The sequence below is a fragment of the Parus major genome, chromosome 1A (genome assembly GCF_001522545.3).
Source record: "Parus major isolate Abel chromosome 1A, Parus_major1.1, whole genome shotgun sequence".
Taxonomy (NCBI): domain Eukaryota; kingdom Metazoa; phylum Chordata; class Aves; order Passeriformes; family Paridae; genus Parus; species Parus major.
Genome location: NC_031773.1, coordinates 33,486,858 through 33,509,804, shown reverse-complemented (window position 1 = coordinate 33,509,804; position 22,947 = coordinate 33,486,858). Strand labels below are relative to the sequence as shown.

At 35.8% G+C, this 22,947-nt stretch overlaps 1 protein-coding gene across 5 annotated transcripts in view; it reads right to left on the bottom strand.

The window, feature by feature from the left end:
• Nucleotides 1-2,576: 2,576 nt before the first annotated feature.
• RAB3IP (RAB3A interacting protein) overlaps nucleotides 2,577-22,947 on the bottom strand; it is a 32,596-nt gene continuing 12,225 nt past the window's right edge. For 2 of the 5 annotated variants that reach the window (XM_015628828.2, XM_015628826.3), the window contains exons 4-11: nucleotides 19,514-19,609; nucleotides 16,955-17,032; nucleotides 16,384-16,587; nucleotides 11,634-11,762; nucleotides 9,308-9,420; nucleotides 5,790-5,889; nucleotides 5,613-5,682; nucleotides 2,577-2,944 (exon numbers count right to left, since the gene is read on the bottom strand). In XM_015628828.2, the coding sequence (XP_015484314.1) occupies nucleotides 2,862-2,944; nucleotides 5,613-5,682; nucleotides 5,790-5,889; nucleotides 9,308-9,420; nucleotides 11,634-11,762; nucleotides 16,384-16,587; nucleotides 16,955-17,032; nucleotides 19,514-19,609 (873 nt within the window). In that variant the 3' untranslated portion in view covers nucleotides 2,577-2,861. Of the gene's footprint in view, nucleotides 2,945-4,434; nucleotides 4,540-5,612; nucleotides 5,683-5,789; nucleotides 5,890-9,307; nucleotides 9,421-11,633; nucleotides 11,763-16,383; nucleotides 16,588-16,954; nucleotides 17,033-19,513; nucleotides 19,610-20,515; nucleotides 21,092-22,947 lie in introns of those variants that run through there. The other 3 variants (XM_015628829.3, XR_001521796.3, XM_015628827.3) reach the window with 3 other exon arrangements.

The following is a 22,947-nucleotide window of genomic DNA, read 5'->3' as shown; positions in this document are numbered from 1 at the left end:
AAAAGGGAGATTATTCCAGACAAAAAAATCCAAGCCTTAACTCCTCCAAAGGGTCCTGAGGATACCGACACAATTACCATTTTACCAATTACAATCAGGCTATTTCAGAAGAACATTAGTGGAAAGAAAACCTCTTTACCTAACATGCTAAAACTGACAAGGAAGTGAGATCTTTAACCACATGAAAATCACTAAGATTTCAGAAGTGTTACACTGCAATGAGTCTTCAGTCACTTCCCGGTTTTTCTTCAAGGCAATTACCTCACCTGTACTGCCGGCTTTGCTGGGTCTGCCTTCCCTTTGGTATTCTGGCCAGAGCATTGCAGCACATCTGTACCATTTGTAATAATTAATTCTGGTACTGTCTTCCACAATAACTTACTGTAAATACAGCTTTGGGTTTCAGAGCATTTTTTTCTTCCTCCTTTCTTCCTCAATTACCCCCAAACAATTTCTGGTTTTGCTGCCATCAAAAATTGTTAAGGATTGTCTTGAAATTAGTCCTACCTTCAAAGAACTTCTGCAAGGCTTCATTTTCTCCCACGACATCCATGAAAAGCCAGTAGAAGTGTTTTGCTTTGGTACTACTTGAAGAGCTCCCACTGGGACAAATGCACTCTCTTCCAGATGATTATGAACATGCCAAGGAACATATCATGTTTTTATCAGAGGTTTCAACGACTTTGTTGCAGCTGATTTCATTCCTCCATAACTAGAGTCAGGGTTATAATTAGGCTTTATGTAAAGGTACACATAAAGAAGACTCTAACAAGGTTTTTGGGGCAAGATGATGTGGGTTCTAGCCAGTCAGTAAGTCTAATGTTCTTGTTTTAAGGACCTTTGTTCCCAGTACTAATTACACATGCGCAAAAAATACAGCAATAAAAATTACTTATCTTGTCTTTGTACTTTCACACAGGTCATGTAATTAGTACTACCAATGAAAGCAATAATAATCAAAAATGCAAGAGCAAAGCCATCACTGGCAGGAAGGTAGAACTTCTATGTTGTTACTATTATTAAAACTAAATCACACATTAGCCTGTTTGGCTAAAGTTAACACTGGAAAACATATGAGAAAGCAGAACATGGGAACAAAGCTCTTTTAAGGCTAGCAGCAAACTCTACTTTCTCTTAATTCATCTTTAAACATTGAAAACTTCCCATTCTGTCACCAAGCAAACAGGAGAAAAATACTCAAATGTTTTGAGTAGGTATCTAAAAAAGGCATTCATTGCATAGTTATGAACTAAAGCTCTGATGAAGTCTAGAATTAGGACATTTTTGGAAGTAATTATACCCACCAGAAAAGTAGTTGTTGTCCAGTTTTTACAAGCCCCAGGTACTCACAGTGACACAGGTTTCTCATGATAAAAAGCTCATATGAAAAACAGAAAAGAATTTTGGAGTAGGGACATGAAGACAGAGGTCTTCACAGCATTTACAACATGTTGATGTAATTGAGCCCAACAGTCATTACTACTGAGATGCACTACATGGGGTACACCTTTGTACAAGAAAATCACCTCAGCATAATACATTTTGGATGCTACCATGTATAGAAAGGACCCTTCTCTCTGCTTGAAGGCACGACAGGATTTTGTAGTTGTAAAGGATATTAAGTCAGAATCGCACCAACTACTAGTAACAATTTGCCTGCTGTCATGGGCAAATGCTATGACATGAGCCATAGCTAATCATGGAAACAGTTCTATCTCATTATCTAAACTAAGGATTAACAAGCATTTAGGAAGCATTTATGAGCTTAACGTAACATATTGATACCAATAAACACAGCTTGTTTTCTAAGAGTGAGTAAAAGCCAGACTTCCTTGGCATTATTGAATGGATAAACAATCCTTTAACAACTGCTGGTAGAATTATTCCAGGTTTCCACAACAGCAAGTAGTACTTGATCCTAGTACAGGATCCTTTCTCAGGGTTCTCTGACACCATTTTTTTCATACACACAAATTGTAGCGTTATATGGAAATTATCATCAGCATGTTAAAGAAATCACACAATGGAAATTTCCAAGTTTCAAGAACAACCACAGGGAAAATTATGCATAAGACATTGAAAACTGGAAATCCCAAAAGAGTGGAATGAAAAAAAACTAATTTAAAGGAATGAAAAAATTTTAGTGAAAGAAGAGAGAAAGACAAAGTTTTCAGCAGTCATATAGGGGTAAGAATAGATTTCTAACCAAAGTGCAAACAAGATAATTTTATCCATCCTTCATATTTGACAAGCACCCTTCCTTAAAGAGAAGATAAATAAACTCAGGTTTATTGTGCTGTGACACTTCACTATATGTGTTTCTCTTCCTACATACATATTGTTTAAAATTACAAGTATAAGAAAACAGCATTTCAAACAATTCCAAGCTCTCCCAGATATATGTAAACTGTTCTGGCATACATCCACAGAGAGCTGCATAAGTGTACCTAAACGCTACAATAAAGAAAATACCAGGCATTTATTTATTCACTCTTCATAAAATCAGTTCTACATTTTGGAGTGTCCTACTGGGGAGGTTAACATCATTCTGCATCACAAAGAACAGAAGACAGAGACTGTTTCAGATTAACACTTTAATCAGAAGTTTTGTTTTTAAATGTAAATTACAATCACTGATACACCTGCAAGTGCTTACCACATTTGTTCAACTAAGTATTATATGTACGCATATACAGCATAGGTCAGTTTAAAACAATCACAGTACTTCTTAGTGCCATCTGCAAATGGAGAAAGATCTTGGACCCACTTTGTGGAAATAAATATCAAGTGACAAAAAAAGGTTCAGCAACTTTAGTTATGTATATTCAATGAAGTTCATGCACGCGCAAGAGTAAAAAGTTTTAGAGCTCTTCTTTGTAATAGCCAAGTTTTGCTAGTGACATCTCTCGTCTCAGCTGCATAACTTCCCAGAACATCTGATCCACTAAAAAAGACAGAAATATCATTAAATATATCAAATTCACATTTTATTTCAACTGATGTATTCAGGCTGCCTTACTCTACATAAGTTTTGGGGAACTTTATAACAAACATCTGGTAAAACCAGCATGTGTACGAGCTAATCGTGCTTGATTATGACAAAATTTGTTCAAGTACATATTCTGAACATTCTAAATGAGAGTCCTATAAAAATTCCTCAGATTTTAAATTTCTTTAAAATGGAGAACAGAACTATATCAGTATTCCTTGTCAGTTTCAATTAATTGCAATTTCTTATTTAAGTTTCCCTGCCCCTAGACTCATATTCTGTGAAACTAAAGGACTACAAAAAGAAAAAAGTAGACCTTGTTGAATAAGAATTGTTTCACCAAGGAATCTGTAATTTTGTTAAATTTTGCCATTTATAATCTTTCTTGCTCCTTTTTTTTCTACAATAATCTGCTAGCAAGAATAACCTGGGTAAGACAGACCCTTTTTTCTAATTTCATCTTTATCTTCCTAAACGTGATAAACCTAACACATTGGCTTATGCTTCTAGACATCACAGCAATACAAATCAAAATCATGGTGCACATAATTATTCAAGACAGAATTTCCATGTAGTCAAGATCCTGATGTAGAATGTCTACAAGTATCATTAACCTGAACAAGTACAAGGTTTTCCCCACCATAGTTCAAAAAACACTTTTGTAAAAGTGACCTGTCTGAAAAATTCTATGGCATACTAGTAGAAATGCATGCAGAACATTATACAGACAATTACGATGAGTGCCTACATTCCTGTGAATGTATTGTTGAAATCCTTATATAAAACGAGGAATGCAAATTCTATGCTCTAGTAGTAAAGATGACAACTGAGCTAAAACACCAAACTCCTTTTTTTTCTTTTTTTTTTTTACAAACTTCTTGGGAGGAATAAATCAATCTGATAATGCTGAAAATATTTCATTACATGATGTAAAAAATCCATTAATTAAGTTTTTTTATCTCAATAACAAAGTAAACAATTTTTAGTTGAAAGTAAAAGCCTTTTAACTACAAACCATATTAAAACTTAACATATTTTCAAGATCTTCAGTGATTCTAGTCAGTCAGTAAAAATTACCAACATCTGAAGGTTTTACTAAACATAATTAAGTATAGGAAATAGCTGAATTTCCAGCAAATTCCATGACCCTTTAACATTGAAAATTAACAGCATTATTTTTTGTAAGTCTATCTATCACCTCAGGAGTACTTCAGGTTTGAAATATTTGGGTGTAGCTAAAATCCTGAGCTCTTGAAATTTGGAAACATCAGGAAGAGATGACTACAGGTGAGGTAGCAAAGCAGGGCTAATTCTAGCCAAATTCTTGATGAAGCAAATCCACAGAGACTTGAAAACTGGAATAATGAAATGCACAGACATCCATAAATATTACAATGTTTAACTGTTTTACTTTCAGAAATGCAACTGAACTAAAAAAAACTTACATTTTCACAGTGAAAACAAATATTCTAATTTACTATTGGCACAGGGCTAATGACACTTTTTCCACTATCTGTGCTCAGTATTTCTGGGAGCCTGAGTGATACGACCTGTTTCAAAAAAAAAATTTGGACTGAAAGCTGTTTGGCAATATTCTTTGACAGTTAAATCAACTGAGTGCAGTTTAAATGCAGTCAAATCACCTTCTTTCCCTTTTATAGTGATAAACAGGTGAAGTGGTCTTGAAATTGAAGACAAAACTATGCCTCCAACATGCAATATGTTTTTAAATTCCAGAATTAAGTAACTGGGTGTACTGTGAATATGTTTTCACAGACATATTTTATATGGACATACTGGAACCACACAGCACAGCTAAGCAAATTCCTGAATTACTGTGCAGACACAGTTCAAATAGGCAGTTGTTGGATATGATATTCTGACACGACCAAACCAACTGGGTAACAAAGGTAGGGAACCCCTCCCAAGTCACAGCCTGAAGCAATGGCAGTAAAAACCACATTTCTCTTTTGGGGTGGAGGATAATCAAGCCTTACATTTATAACCCGAGCCCCGGTCAAGATTTGGCGATGCCACTGCAGTGATCTCATTTCTCACCTGCACTCAGATGAATGATTACAGGTTTTCTGTATATATAAAAGGTTACCTGTTTACATTTTGCAATTTTACCCAAAATATTGTCTTTCTTGCCAGTTCCCCCTGAAAAAACAGTCTGACAAGAACAGTTGTCTCAATTGCCTTTGCACAAAATGAGAAGATGTGCCAAAATACCAAGCTAAAGAAAAAATGGCCCAGATCAAACCAAACTGAAGCTTTTTGTATCCAAAATGCCTCCACATTCTGTGACAGATATTTGATTTTTGATTACTGTGTAGAAAAACTGTGACTAACTCCCCTAGTTAGATTTTGCTTTAACATTTCTTACTGTATAAGGGGTTTTTAAATGGACTAAAGAATCAATGCATTATAATTTTTTGTTTTAAAAAATAACTTTATTGGAGAGTGAAATACCACAATATTCTCAAGATTACAATGACTATAAACTGATAACCTGTAATGCCAGGTCACAGCTAGCAACTTTGTTGCACAGAGAGCAACTTTTAGGAGCAGGCACTATGTAAATGTCTCTTTATGTAGGTCAAATACAATTTTTTATACTTACCATCTTGCTGCTTCAACAGTCCTTGCTGGATGTATCGAATATATGTAAAGAAGTTACACACCGAAGTGATCTAAACTCGTATAAAAATAATGGTGGTTAATGTAATTTTGTATACAAGTGTGGAAAAAATAGCTAAATAGCTACTACACAAAATTAAGTCATAGTAAATCGACTTACCCTGTAACGACAGAAAGGAGAAATGTAGTAGTAACTGCTTGAATCTCCTAATTTGATTCTATGCTTGCATGACTTACTTTGTCCACTGAGAGCACATTTCCTACAAATATAAAGGTCACATGATTCAATAAACAAATCTGACATTAATGTCTAAACACGTGTTTATGGTGTGAATGTAACTGCTTCATATTGGCAAAGACTGATGAGTCTCTACCTTCATTTTGCAAGCTGCAATTATTACATTATGTTGTCAACTATTTGAGTTCCACAAGGCCTAATTTAATTTCAATACTGGTACATTATGATGCTTTTTTTGAATTCTAAAACTTTCTTCACATCTGGGAATGCACTTCCATATTCACTACTTTAAATTGGCTTGACAACTCTGGCACAGTGGGATTTCTTTAATTAACTCTTAATATGTCAAATAAACATTTTAAAAAATTTAATGTTGATTAAATCTTGATGCCAACATTTAATCAGATTTTTTTCAAGTTCCACTTGATATTATTGATATTATACCTCATCCTAAAAAAAATCAGCCCCACAGAAGAGCAGTCAATTCTCTGACATGCATTTTAAATCCAGTTTTGCATTTATGCCCAAATTTAAATCATATTTTACATTCAGAGTATAAAATCTTTTGGGACAAAGGAAAATGGCCTGTCTGGCAGTAATTCTTTCTGTTACAATTCCAAAAAGTGAGAGTAAAATAATCAAATTTACTTCTGCTGCATTGCAACTATGCAATATTCAGGAAAGGTCATTATCACCACAAACTGTTCCCCAAAAAAGAACAATTTAGGAAAACAATGGATTTTTAAAGATAAGAACAATTTGATTTATTCGGAATGTCTGTATTAGAGCATCTCAGATGAACTGGGTTGTTATGGCAACCACTGTTTCATTAATTTTAAAAGCTGCTGGTTCTTTCTCCCATTTCTACCTTGTGAAATTAGGGAGTCTAAGAACAAGCAGCCTTTCAAAAGTGAAACAAAAATGACTAAGCTCCTGTGAGTGAACAGTGGCTCACAGGCCCTTTTAAATTGCCTGCAGCTGGTCCACAGAACCATGTAAAACAGGAGAAAATTGATGTGTGTATTTTATGGTTTTCCATAGCAATTTATGAGGACTGACAGCAGTTCATTAATACAAGAAATCCTAACGTAGCTGAAGCAAGCTGGATGACAATTTCAGTCTAGCTTTTGTCAGAAGACAAACTTTCAACCCTAGGAAAATAAAACCCTTGTATTCCTTTGGTTACATAATTGCCTCCTCTATGTTGTCCTCCATCACACCAGTTAAATCCTGAGGGCTCCTGCTGGTGACTCAGTTTCGTGCTGTGCAGCACACTCAGCTCAGTGCTTTGCTCCCCATGGGGACAATTATGTGAATCTTCTGGGGAAACCCAGCTGTCTTCTGTTAAGGCAGCACTCACTACACACCATCACAGTTACCATTCAGTAACTTCTGTATATTCAGAACCTTTCTGTACTACTATCATAGCTCTCTGTCCTCCACCCCTCACTATGCTATTTAGGCTCTTACCCAGTATTTTATGCATCCATTCCCCTACATGAATGTACAACAAAATGCAAATGTACAACAAAATTACTTCCTTAAAAGCATTACTCTAGCTTTTGTTATTGTTTATTATCTGTTTGTCTATATTAAGGTACCCACTTAAGACGACAGTTTCAATGAAAAAAAAACATTTTGCGCTGTATGAAAATAAAAACCTGAAACTGCTATGCTGATTCAGTGAAAACTTCAACATCTGTTTCCCATTCAGTGCAAATAATAATATATAAGGCAAAGCACAATTGCTGTAAAATTACACTTAAATACTGCAGATTCCTTACCTATTACTTATCTACAAGCAGCTCCACAAAAGTTTGTTTTTACAGAAGAGTTGGAAAACGAGAAAGTAATTTCCCTGACCTTTTGGTATAGCTAAAATAACTTAATTACAACTTGTGCATTGTCATCTCAAAACATCAATCTCTATCTTGCCAAATATTTAAGGATTTTCTAAATTCTGATTTAAAAGTTATCCTATACTGGAGAAAAAGGGTTAAAAATATCCAGAAATTTCTGAATGATGCAGTTGAGTCTCCTGTCTGGCTACGTATTTCATCACATCAAGATGTAGCAAAGGTACTTGAACCACAATGACTTTAAATCCATTTGCCAGTTGTTCTTTAATGACACGTGACTTGTTTCATTGGTTTCTGACTGTCCAGATTCTCTGCTGTTTTCATGGAACACAGTTTACAGTGGCAGATTTTGGACAGGAATTCACTATCCCTTGAGTAGCTCCACTACTGGTGTGGGCCTCTCTGATGAGAGGCTGCTGCAGCTCAAAAAGTGTGTTCTAGTGACAGGAGGAAGCTGAAAAGTATTTGAATGCTTCAACTTCACAGGCTAGAAGGGAGCAAAGACTAAGTCATAAAACACAGAAAACAAGTTTTCATTTTATACAGTTTCTTTAAAGAGAAAATAAAGAATTTTGAGATGTGTCAGTTGTAGTTTCTCTTCCACACAACAGAGGAAAAACAAGAATTTAAAAACAATGGCAATGAGAAAGAAAAAAAATCTTGGGAGTCAGATGAAAACATCAAAGAAAACTTTGATGGAAGTTTTCTGTTGTAAAATTGAGCTGTCTCATATCAAATATTACAGAGTAAATTGTTAACTTGTCCAAAATACCCCCAAGAGAAAGGTCAAGTCTTTCTCAAGATTTGGAAGGATTCAGATTAATATCCAGACTGACTTTGCTTTCTTACTCAGACATCCACTAAGGCATCCTACAATCCCTTTCCTTCTCCACATCATCAAAGCCCCAGTGCCTCAGGCAAGTCACTCCCACCCAATTTCAATGTTTGTATCAGTACCTGACAACAAATCTTCCTTCACACTTCTCTAGGACCATTCCAGAATTTATAAAATAACCTTCCCTCCTGTCTTTTAAACATACTTCCTACTTTAGGTGCAAACTGTCATTTGTCTTCATTCCCACTTACATTCCTCCTGCTCAAATTCAGAGGATTAACTATATTTCTTAAATACTCTGTCAGCATCCTACATATGTCCTAGTTTTTTCATGCCACAAGTACTCCAGATGTCATAAATCCACCCTGTACTATTTCAATACCTATTTCTTTCATTATGCTTTCCACCTGAGAGCTTCCAGTTCAAAACCATCTGGTTAAAGTATCAGAATGGTCTTCTCCAAAGAGGTGAATGTTACTTTCAGGGTCAATGCATCAAGACAAGCAGAAGTCAAGCTCTCACCAAATTTTAAGGTTTGTTCTATATTAGGGGTTATTTTGAAGTTTCATTTATTAGATGTTTACTTTCCCATAAAATTTGTAACAACAATCTTGAAGTCTTAGATTTTAGGAAATTAAATTTAAGACACACAAATCTGACTGAGGTAAACAGTTGATAGCAGTTTTCTCAAGCCAAGAGTTCTCAAATGAGTCAAGATTATCCCCCTATGTGTTTGCTCAACATACTTTGGTCCTCCACATTCAACTGCAGAAGCTTTCACAAATCGAACAGGTTGCAAGCCAACAGGTTCAATGCTCAGAGTGTTGTTTTCAACAGCTTCCAGAACAGCTGAGGCCAACTGCAAGAGAAATTTAGAAAGCAGTTAAAAACAGCTCTACTTCATCCATTGCCTCAAAGCAGTGACATATTTCTTCTTCTGGAAAGTTAAGAACACAGGGGGCGAAAGAAAAAAACATCAACCCACCAAACAAAAACTATATTACAAATAAGATTTCACTTTTATCACAAGCAAGAGGTCCCATTTCCAAAGCTCCTGTGCAAATTCTGCCCTACAAATAACCCTGCCTTCCCTGAGGCAACCTAACTTCCTTTCCTGTTCCTACAGCCAGGAATGTAGTTAAGCATGTTTAAAACACTATTTTCAGCCTTTCCTCATACACCCAAATAGCACACGTATTTGTACATGCTGTGCTCTTGTCAGAGACAATACGGCACAAACTTATTTTTTAAAAAACTGTATTGTGTTTTATGAAAAATACATAATTATGCTACATATATCTTTATCTTGAATAAAACAAGTAAATAGTATCTCACTGTTTGTCAGCTAAACATTGCTCTAGCAAGGTGTTCAAACAAGACTGAACAATATATAGAAAAGCCAGCTGCAACTTTCAAACACTGGTCCACTTAAAGTTTAACTTTGCTCAGGTTTTTCATGCTCACTCCTTATAAACAATCATAAGACACTGGAAATGTGACTTTGCTTGATTGGAGTGAACACTTGCCCAAGACCTCTGTTTCAAATAGAAGCCACTACCTGGTTTTAAAAAAGGTGCAACTTACATTACTAATGAAATAATTTTGTTCCAAAGTTCCTTCTACTAAGAAATAAAAATATTTTTTTCTATTATGCTTTAATTATTTTAAGACCAGGACATTACTATTAAAGTAGTTCATATTAAATACTCTCTCTGCCATCTCCCAAAAGCAGAACCCTACACATATACACCAAAGGCTATGGAAAGTTAATGTAATACTTCAATCATTCACATAATTGCACTTTCAATTATTCAAAAACACAATAGATGTGTAATTTATTGTTTGGTTTAACTGCACACTAGCCTACCAATAGTCAAGTACAACAGAAGCTGGTCACTACATACAGCATCTGGAAACAATAAATGGTGTAACTGACAAGTGCTAGAAGCCCCATTCTTCCCTTAAAAGGCAATACAAATCTACAGTAATTATACTACCAATGAAGAACAAAATCCAAAATTAAGTTGCTGCAAAAGACAACAGGATGGCCTACTTACTGCAGAAGCAATTTAACTCCCATAGTAACCAAGTAAACTCTTTAGTGGGAGAGGTTCATATGATGCTGTACACCAGCCATAAAAAACTGGTACGCAATTAACTAAAAGAATGCGTGCGCTTATGGCCAGCAAGTAACAGCAGATGAAAAGCATGGGAAAAGAACATAACACCTCCTGAAAACAACATATAAACATTATGAACAAAATGTAGGATTTTCTGTGTGAGCTGTTTAATTTTACTGGGAAAGAATATCAGTACTTAGGCCTTTAAAATTTCTTGTTCTTATTTTAATAAAGATCTAAGAGTATGCTCCCGTTTCCCTACTGACCGATACTACAAGGACAGCCTGTAAATGGTGCTTAAGAACAAAAACTAAGCAAAGCAGCTGGATCTGTAATCAGTTCCATGTTATTCCCAGGATAGGTAAAACTCCAGTCTTTCCTGTGTATGGGAGAATGTGTGGAAATAACACAAGGAACAAAGTCTCATAACTTGATTCCTCTAAAACCGTATTTACCAACTGCCCATGTTGAATCTTAAATCCTGAAGTCTAATTCTCGTAACTCAAACTTCTCTTCAAGAAAAGGCCCAGTCTATGCTTGCAGTCTGCTTTGACTAATATGAGAGATCAGTCCACAAAATTAAATATATTGGTCTCTACTGCCCCCTATATAAACAAGAGACAGAACACAACTTTTACACTGTATCTGAAGTATCAGGAAGAAAACTTCCATCCATTCCTACAAAGATCAGATTCTAACAGACAGGCGTAACATATGAAGAAGTAGACATAAAAAAGCCATATCTAGAAGAGCATGAATTGAATGGAATAGTGAAGAAAACAGTGGTCATTTCAATACTCCAGACCAAACTTTAGAATTTCACTGTAAATTCTCACACACTGAAACAAAAATGGCAAAACTTCATATTGAAAACAATATAATAGTCTTTTGGCTCCATGTAACATATTTAAGGGGAAGACATCAGTGAGCGCATTTAGACCATTTCCATTACCTCACTTTTGGAGAATGTTAAACATGGAAAAATATCTTCCCGATAAATTTTGTCCAAGAAAGGACATGTTCTGTCCATAGTAGGCTCATCCTTCCAAGATCTGAAGTCATTGTACAGAGACAGGTCAGCCTAAAACACAAAAATTCACATATTTTAGTAATGTAATTATCACACTAGTGTCTATCATTTGCAAATATCCCCAGGTAAATAATCAGCATTGAAATGCTTTCTACTGTAATGTAAAAATTGAAATAATGTAGTGTGCAAATTGAAAGAAAGCTATCATGGTTCAGCTACGAATCTCTTCTTAAATCCTTAAATCTTTTCTAAGCCTGTAAATTCAAGCAAATCAAAACATATGATTTTCAATACACAGAGATCATGCATCTACTGGTTACCATTACACCAGGGACTAGCTAATTACCTTTCCCCCATTTCCTAAGCTTACAGACAGCTTTGAAAAAATTAGGAAGAGCCAGAAAACAGTTTCCATCTTCAGGCATCTTCATTATAGTATTTTAGCTCACCTCCATTTATGTGAGTTAAGAAAAGCAGAGAAATTCAAAGAAAACAACTGCAATCCTAGACAATTCACATGTTCATGCTGCATCTGATTCCCAACATCCAAACACAAAAAGAAAACAGACTAACACACTGAACATACTAAGAAAACAAAACAGGAATTCAATGTACAACTCAGTTAAAAGTACACCGTTATTCTTAATTTTTCATATCTATGCTAAAACTCTCTCCTACATCTCCCTACAACAGAAAGGCAAGGTTGTTCACTGGGAATGATTTGTGAGCCTGCTCCCACCACAGCTCCACTAGTCAAAGAAGAAATGCTCAAATTATCTATTAAATCATGCTCAGATGAACTGTGTTCTGTGTTAGGACAAGACAATTGTACCTGTTTTGAAAACACTTTGTTTTGTCATCTCCAAGCTGAGATCAGTTAGCAGTAGGATGCCACCTACCCAGTGTGGTGGTCCAGAGATGGGTACTAGGTGGTTATTAAAAATCTATTTGTGTTATGGGGCAGTCTGTCCCACGGGCTTGCTACCTACCAACAGCTAGAGCACACTGAGGTGCTCCCAGAGCACATCATCTGCTTTAGGGTTACTTGAGAAGGACCTTTCATGGGCTCCCACACTGCTGCAGGACACAAGCCAAGCAGAGTGGGGGTGAGTGCTTCTGACACATGCTCCTAATCCAACATGTAAAACTAACTCCAGTCTCAAAGGGATATACAACACCATCCTGCTCCCCAGGTGCAACACTATCATCAGACTGGTTTTGACTTTCTGCTTCAGCACCTTTTGTCCTGTTTAAATCCCTTTCTGGAACTACAGCAGACCTGTACTCCTAAAACTATATGCAGAATATAGACACGCCTGGATGTGAATTTAAAATTTTGTACAATTAAAATAATAATACAGATAAGATAATGAAATGGGGAAATAGTATATATTAAAAATTGATTCTTAATCCTATTTAAAAGATCGGTAATGCTGCTTTGAACCAACCTCTTTTTCACTCCCTGTGCATCACCCCTTCTGAGTTATTAGCCATTCTTTTACATAAATGCTTTGGGGAGTTCTTTCACCATTTTCAGGGATTTTTGGTAAAACTTAATTCTTTGTATTTTCTTTTTTTTCCTTGCAAAGTAACCTACAAAAATTAGACTGGAAATTTTGTTTTTCATTAGAACCACTTGCATTACGCTCAGGTACAATCAGGAACAACTATCTTAATTAAGCTAATCCATAAGTGTTCTGGTTGCTAAGCCACCAACTTCATTGGACAAGTGGAATTCAATAGGTGCAACTGGCTCCCTAAAGGAACATTTCCCATAACTTAACCCATCTTGGGTCTGGCTTTAAAATTAATACAGTCAAGAGATACCAGAAGAAAAACATCCATTTTTATTTGTACTCTAGAATTTTAAAAATTAAGATGCATTTTTTATTAACTTCATTATTTACTAGATTTACCCAATTTTACCCAAACCTACAGTTTATAAAGAAGCTAACTTGAAAAAAATTGTTCAGTGACCATAGCTTGATAATCTTCATTTCCAATCTAAATAGTGTGATACATGTGTATCTCCTCCCTGTCTTCACTTATGCTTTCATTAGATCCCAGTTTTGATTACCTGAAATTAAATATACTATATAAATGCAGCAATAATTCCAGTTAAATTTTAAATGCCTTCATTACAGTAAATATGACATCAGCTCTTTGAATAACACTGATGCACTTACCAACATTTCTGGTGAGGGAATGCTACCTGTCTGCTTAAGATCTGGGCAGCTATTCAGCTTATCTCAATCTATTTAATATCTAAATTCATCAGACATGTCTATTTATCCTAGAGGTTACTACCACATGCTAGGAAATATTTCTTTGGGATGTTGGCAGCTTTTTTGCTCCACTGCAATTTAGCGTGGACAGACAGACACCCGTGACTCTGTCTACATTCCACGAAGAAATCTGAGAGCCAACCTGTATTTGCACCCAGCTCCCTACCACAACACAAAGCCCTAGGTGGGTAGACTCTGCAAAAGGGTCCAAAACTATTGGCTCAGGGCCAATACACACCTCTGAGCAAGGGTACTCCTGACCCTCTTTAGAAGTCAAGTCACTCAAAATTAGAAGAATAAGATCCACAGAATAACAACTCACTGGCAGGAATAACCAGCAAGAAGGGGACTGAACCAGGGTTTCAGACCCAAGATCCCAGAAATGCAAAAGATGTACCTTAGAGCAGCTATAAATAAAACCAGTAAACAAAATGACACAGCACTGGAGAACAGGAACAGCTGGGAAGGTATGTATCCCCTGCTTAAAACAACGTCCTAGCTACCATGCCAAAGGCACTCTTGCTTTTTTCACCCCATTCTACATTCCATTAAAAACTCAGAAGTGTAATAGAGATAAGAGAAATAAAGAAGACAAGAGAAATAAAAATACTCAAGTCCCAGTGGGTGGAAAACCTATGTGTTTCTTGGTGATTCCCTAGGCCATGACTGGAAGAAAAAGTCACCAGTTTGAGCAGCCTTGAAGCATTTCCTTATGCAGCCAACAAAAAGATGAATTAACTAAAGTGCCAGGCAGACTGGTTCTTCTTCAGTATGATCTCCATGAACATCACCTTCTCTCCACGAGAAACTGAGGCAAAACAGACTTCTCTGGTCTCTCACTTTTGCCCAACACTCAAAAACATCTTTTTTTTTTTTTTTCCCTGTATGAAACACAAACTGGAAGATGCCATAATTTTCTAGGTTTATAGTAAAATGATGTCTAGTACAAATGCAGTTAATGGTGACAGGCAAAAGAAAGTATAAAGATCTAGTCAGCATATTACCCCTCTGACAATAGCCAGCAGCCACAGAGCTGGCTGAAGAGACATCTGAAGGAAAGGGTAGTGATAAGTACTCTTTTACAGCCTCAAAACTCCTAGCAGTCTGTAGCTAAAGAAGCTTTCTAAGCCAAATGTCATATCTATTTTCTATATATCTTGAGAGGCTTTTCTTTTGTCACTTTGCATGACTTTATTTTGAGCATATTTTTAGTCTTGCTTCCTTGTGACAATGTTTCATTATGTACTAACAATTCTTCTCCTTTTAGCTTCCAGAATTTTCATTAATTCATTAATAATTGTTCCTCATTGATCTTCCCATGTCAACTGAGATTGCAGCAATTTTTCTTCTACCTCAATTATATCTACAAAGAAGTTCTTCCATTAGGTTTGACCATTTTTGTCACACTTCCTGCTATTTTCAGTGTCCTTTCTGAGATGAATACATCATAGCTGCATGTACAGAAACACTCTTACTACATGTTGATACAGCAATATAATACTACTTCTTTTTTTATTTATTCCTTTCCTAAGAACTCAATCTCTGTAGGTCTTTGACCATCACTGAACACTGAGATGGGGTTTTCAGACAGTGATCAACAACGACACTAGATTTTTTCCCAGTACAACACACCTCTTTCCAAGTCCACAACTTCAAGCATGCTAGCTGCATTTTTTTCCCCTAAATGCCCTGTGTCTCATTTATTGATTTTTGGATTTCATCTGCTGTTCTACTAACCATCCAGTAAAATAAGCTCCTTCTCAACACTTTGGTCAATTTTTGCTACTACCATTCCAAGGACTCAAGTACCAACACCTTGCTCCTTATTTCCCCATTTTCAGTGACACGAGCAGATTTAAAAAACAAGCAAACAAACCAATAAAAAACCCAAACAAACAAAAAAAGCCCAACCCACGTAAAAGACCCACACATACAACCCCGAGGATTCCAGGGACTCATCACCTGTTCTGTAATTACTGATTTCATCTTTCCCTGACCTCTTTCACCCACTACTGATCTAAACAATGACTCTTCCTCTTTTTTATGACAGTTTATACAATGTTTATGAAAGTTTATGAACTTTCAGTGATGGACTTCATAAAAAAGCCACCAGGATTTACCATTCAGTTATACTGTTTGGGATTTTTTAATCACCACTTGCAATTCCAATATTTGAAATCTTATCTCATCTTCCCTTAATGACTTAAAGGTAAATAAGACTTGGAAAAATCACTACTTATTGGTATGTAAGGAAAGTTCTTTCATTAATGAAAACTATCTCTAAGATAGTCTGCATTAAATGAAGATTTAAGATATGCTCTATTTATTGTAAAACAAAACAATAAAGCCAGTTTATCAGCAAAAAGAGAATGAACCTTGTACATTACCTCTTTACAGTCTTTTACAATTGGCTGCATCATGGTAAGGTCCTGATGACTGCCACCCATAGCACTGCTTGTACTCTTGTTTCTTGCATGGCCTTTCTTAAAAGGAGTTCTTCCACCAGACTGGAACTCCTTAGTTGGAGATGTTGGTGAAGTAGACAGTACTAGTGTTTTCAATGCTGCTACTTCAGCCTGGAGGACATCAATCTTCAGGAACCGGGGGAATGAAGTCATTAGGAAACAAAAAAAATATTTGTTTATAAATATATTAAATCACTTAACATCTCCAGCTATCTTGGTGCAAATCAAAACTTCAACTTCTAACAGTACTAACACATAGCTACCTAAGCAATTGCACATAGTAGTAGCATTGGCTTCCTATGCAGCCTGCTGGATGACATGACGCTGAAACACCATGTCCATGGGTGTTCACTAAGAATATGTCACACAACACAAAACAACTGAGTATATATCCTAAAAATGTATACAGGTAATGCTCTACATCTTTATGATTCACACTTCAGATTTAAAACCATGTGAAAATACAAAGCAAACAAGTTGTGAAAAAACTGACCTTGCCTTGTGCTTCTTTTAACTGTTTCTCTGCAGCAGCTTGTTTGACATTTGCTTCTTTAACCATTTTGTGTGCTTCCTACAAAAGATGTTCAGCTAGTGTAAATGCTTCTCACAAATTTATGAAAAATCCAACAACTAATGACATACTTTTGCTTCATGAAGACTACGTGTGACAATTAAGATGTGCAATAGTCTGAAATGAAATAGCTACATTAAAAAAAAAAAAATCCCTACAAATCTATGACTTTGATTCATCATTGGCCAACTAAGGCTCTCCTTGGTTCTGAGCCCATATTCAGAAATTCAGCAACTCCACCCACCCCACTCCAGCAGGAACAATACCTGTCATGAACACCAGCCTCCAGTCATGCTTCAGTGTCTGACAAGTTCCTTGACCCCCAAGAGAAAGACTCAACCAGTAGCAACAAAAGCAACATAGGCACAGTAGCACATTCAAAAGAACTTCTCCTTTCTTGTAGCCAGAATAACCAGTTTTAGATAACTGTAAATTTCAGCATGAAGGAACCAGTCAAACAACTACGAAGTCTAAATTCTTGCCATCAATAAAACAGACAAAACAACAGCTTAAAAACACTTCATCATTTAATAAACATTTTTCAAGTAGAATGGAAAAAGCACTAATAAAACAACCCAAGTAAAGAAACAAGGCTAAGCCAATAAAGAAGGAAGCATAAAAGGACTGAGGGTTTTTCCAACATCCTTTTACCTCATAACTCTAAGCCTTTTGTCTGTATAATGTATTTGTTTAGGCTCTGATCCAGCAATTTGTGCCTATGATCAAATTACTCTTCTCACGTGGTACTTAGTGAAGGCAATAAAAATCAGAATATCAGAGCCACCAACCAAATTACTTGGGATAGGATCCTTTTCATATCTGTAAAGCGCCTAGCACATCTGGACACTATATAAATAGAACAAAAAAGTTCATACATTGTCATACCAAAAGATCTGGCTCCCACTAGCATACAACACAGCTGTATAGTATGGGTTTGTAAAATTCTGGTAAGTAACAAGACACATGCAGGAATGAGAACATACACATTTATACAATGTGTACAAATACATTTAACATTGACCATGCAGTTTCTGCTTTGTGATGCATATTTAAAAGCAAAGCATGTTACTGTGCTATTACAGTGTAATAATGTAATATATGCACCCAGCTGTGCAAAACAAGTCTCAATCTTCCTCTGGGATGCAACAACAGAAGCCCTAGCATATCCACTTATATGGCTGCTGAAATTAGTTGGATTCAAAATTAAACATGAATTCAAGGGCTGCAGATCCCAGTGCAAAAAATCAATAAACCTCACCACTGTGTCTTGTTAAAGCCTCTAAGAGAAATCAAACCATAAAAGAAAACTTAGGGTAATATGCCTATAACAGTCTGGACAACTCAAACTATTATTACTAATAAACTGTATTTCAAATATATTTTTAATAAACTGACACACTGCTCTAAGCAATGCAATGTCATAAATAAAAAAATTTCACTGATAATTTTCCTTTTATTCCTTCACAGTTAAAATACCTGCCTGACATTTTCCTCCCCCAGCACACGCAAATAATTATAATATAAAACACCCTTCCACACTTTTACGTTTTTACACAAAGGAACTGCTTAATATTTTAAGTAACCTTGCTCTGTCAAGATGTAGTTTGTAATTTGATTTTTGAATGTCAGTATTTTCAATTGTTTTAATAGCACTTTTATACGATATCATAGGTTTAAAACACTGCTTCTAAAACATACCTAATGTTGTATTTTTATGCATATGCTGAAAATCTATACTTACAATTTAATAAATGTATAAGGCATCCACGGATTATGAAATTTATTTTGACAGTTAAAGACACTACAATTTAGGCTCAAATCATTCCTATATATATTCCTGAGAAAAAATGAGAACTGATACTACTTCAGGTTATGGATTTACCATTTTATTTCTGTGTAATACGTCTCACAATCTTTGCTGGTACTACTGCCTCTTCCTCAAATGCAAAGGTTCCACTGAAAGTTCAGGCTTCTCACTTGGTAATCAGGTTTCACCCTGGTGCATCACTCAGCATTAATGCTTCTTTTGAAGTCTGTGGGTGTAGCATGCTACCAGAGCCAAAATTCAGAAGCTGAAAGTATGGTTAAGTTATGTACTTGCTACCTCCATTCATCTGGAACTACGTTATTTTTTTATTTAGTCACCATGGCAACACCAAATATAGCTCTTATCTAGATAGCCTTGTTGTCAGACAGAGAAGCTGTCTCAAAAATAGTTATGCCAAAAAATAAGCTGATATATTTCCCTTATTTTCTTCATTTTGTGTCTAGGCAGATTGACAAGCTCAGTAAGGTGTCTCGCATCTAAGCAAAAAGCCTGCTGCATTCTCTTAAGCTTTTACTTCAACACACCCAAGTCTCCAGGACACAAATCCCTTTATGCGCTTATTGAAGAAAAATTCAGCATACAATATACTGGTTCTACATAAAACATCTGGCTCAGCTTCTCTTAAGTATATCACATCGAAGACTCCAACAAACCTCAAACAGACTAGCTGTAAGTTCTTCCAATTCCTGTCCAAGTTGATCTCGCACTTTAGAAAGCCTTTCACATTCTTCATCTTTTAACTTCAGCTCCTATGGAAAATTGAAAGTTATTTATTCTGACTTAGAGTAGTAATTTGGCCTTTTAAAGCTAATACCACATGAGAGGGGGGGCAAAAAAAAAAAAAAAGCAAATAATCAGAGGAGCATAAAATCTTTGCTAAACAAAGCCTTTCAAAACAGTCATCTCAACACTAAAAACAATTGAATTAATGCTATGCATATACAGCTGTTTCTTCCTGCTGTGCAGAATTATACCAGGCCAATCTAATGCATACCTAAACTAAAGACCAACATTTCCAAAATACTCTGAAGTAAAAAAAACCTTTTTTGCCCCTGGAAGTATGAAAGGCTGTATTCACATAAAATATAGATCAAATTAATTATTGGGGCAGACAGAACACCATTTCGTCTACCCAATCCTTTAAATATGCTTAAAGTAATCCTTTTTTAAAAAACTTAAAAATTTATTTAAAAAATCAAAAAGCACTGACTCGGGACAATCCACAATTCTAAATGAATCTTAAAACATATCTTACTATAAATACTGTCTTCCAAATATCTCCTTACAGTGTTTCTGAAATCATACGTTAATTATATCCTTGCCCTTGTTTATGCAGATTTATAAATAAAAGTAAAGCAACTTAATGAAATTCAAAATGTTAATGTCCACCTCACTAAAATTTGAATGAAAGTCTGACCATAACCAGTTTTGTAGTAAGATTTTAACACAGATTTGGCAGTATAAGGGTTACGTATGCCCAATCTCATCCATACTAAGGATAAAGTGGGATACTTTACAGAGAAGTAGAAAAAGGCTGACAAGAAATTTGAAAGAAAGTTCTTCTCCCCTTCCACATATATTAAACCCTGGAATCCCTTGCACAAAGAGAAGGATGTAGAGATCAAGTAGAAGAAAGAAAAGTAGCCAATTCTGACCTTTCAAACTTTTTTTGGCCCTAGCTCCCTTCTCATGCCCATCCATCTCCTCTTTTTCCTCTTCTCCCTGCCAAGAAAGCTATTACACCACCATCATTCCTGAAACACAAGGCCAAAGACTGTCACTAGTAGGTTAAAGACTTTAAATACAATCTCGCAAGGATTTGTTCTGAAAACCTCCACAAGCCAGTAAAAAAATAGCTGCCTTCAGAAAACTGCAGGAGGCCAGTCACAAGAGAATCATAAAAAAAGGCCCAAATGGCAGCTTCACTTGAGTTTTTGGAAGGTGGTTAGTACTTCTTCCAAAGACTTCATGAAGTAATGGTGCATACAACTATGTGGGAACCTGCATCTTGCCTTATACATGCTGGTATTAGGTCTTGCTCTCAATTTCAGCAGTGAAATTGGCAGTAGATTTTTCTGCAAGGTGAAGGTTCCTGTTTGACTTCAGCTTGGAGACCGGACAAGACTTTAGGGACCCTTCTAGGATCATTTAGTATCAAAGGCATTATTATTCTATCCTTTTATTTGGTTTTAACTTTGAACATTATGATTGATTTTTCATTTAGTTTATTTGTCATTTGGATTTTTTTGCTTTCAATATGCAACTATTCCGTGAGGTACCACTTAAATGATGGTGATTTTTCCAAACACAGTATTTCTCAAATTCAATTCAAATCTTACTTGCTAGCTACTATTCTGCGCACAGTGACCTCTTTCTCAAAAAAAAAAAATCCAAAAAGGCAGCAGGAAAACAGCTACAGATGGAGACACGAAAAGGAGAAAGAAATAGAAAGGGGAAAAATATAATTATTCTGTGTTGGTTTAAAGTATTTCCCATATAAAGTATGGTTCTTAACCAGGAAATATAAGATTCTGATGCAAAATGCTTAAATATCAAAAATGAGTTGAAACTTTTCCTATAAATGCAGAGGAAACATCAACATTTCCTTTGGCTTATTTCCCTGATTTGTAAGGACAGTGCTACATATACATCGATAAATGATAAAAGCAGGTTGTATCAATATTCAGGTCAAGAGCTGTCAAACTAACAATGCAAGTAAAACTACCCCAGGTTCACCTGCCACTACCAATACACTACTTACATAAAACACTTACATTTTGCCCGTAACTGGAAAGATTAGGAGATATTAGATTAAAATTTAGGCAAATGAGTAAAGTTTCTTAATGAAAACAAAAAGACAACACCAGGCAGTCTACTACGCATGGCTGCTTAGCTGGATTTGTCAAACACTAGGCAAGTGTCCATGGCATGATTCAGGAGAAGCATAATGTAAGACATTATTTTTGTCAAGTAAATTTAAGCTCAGTTTTTTTAGGCAGGGAAGAAATGAAAAATGCTCAAAGCAAAAAGCTTAGAGGTTATTAGAAACATTACTACTGCCTGTGGCTTAAAGGCATTACTAAAGACTTCCCAGCCATAGCCAATTAAGAAGCAGAAAAGACAACTGTGTGTGCTAACCATGCTGCAGTCCTTTACACATTACTGTTCTGAAAAAGTAACTACATGAAGATGAGGAACCATTATAAAGCACACTACAAACATACTTACAGAAGGCAAGAAAAAAAATTAACGTGCTTGGAAGAAAAAACAAACTTACAGTTAAAAAAAAAGTCTGTATCAAAAGGTCATATTGTTGTTTATTTCTCTTTGATCTTCTCAGACAACAGGGTGGGTATTTTAAAAGAACCAAGAGATAAGAATTGCAAATTACTGCTTCAAAACCATTCACACTTTACATTCTACGAAGAAAATCATCCTACATCTAGCTCAGCAATTTAAAGTCAGAACTAGATGCATAATACCAAGGAAAGAACATTTGCTACAGACATCACCTAAATTCTGAACTGTGGGATACTGCTGAATTCTGATGTTGTCAAAGTAATTATGTTAAATGCAGTCCTATTTGACTGGTCTTCACTCAGCACACAAGTTGAACAAGCTACATAAAAATCAGTCTTTTGCATTCAGATCCACAAGGAAGCTATCTGATGTGACAGAAGATCCAGAATCTCCTTTCAAAGTTAGCAGCATTTCACAAACTATTGAATTATGGTGTGGGTGAAGATGTTTCTATTTTGCTTTCATGTAGCCTTCTTTCTGCTTGCTGGAGAAAATTCCTCTGCCTACAATGCACTGTAACAGTGTAAGTGGTGTGGAAACTTTAATGAAAAACAGCCAGGAACTGCTAAAACACCTTCAGAGAACCAATGCATCTTTAACCATCACAATCCTGTGGCCTTACAGTTCAACTGCAATTTGATTTTAGAAAAGATTGAAAGCATACACTTCAGTACAGTTCTAACGCACCTCATTTTATTGTTAACTTATAAGAAATAACAAATTTTAAAATGCTGTACTATATAGTACCACTGGAAATCCTGGGTAGTTATTGTGAACCCGTTCATTG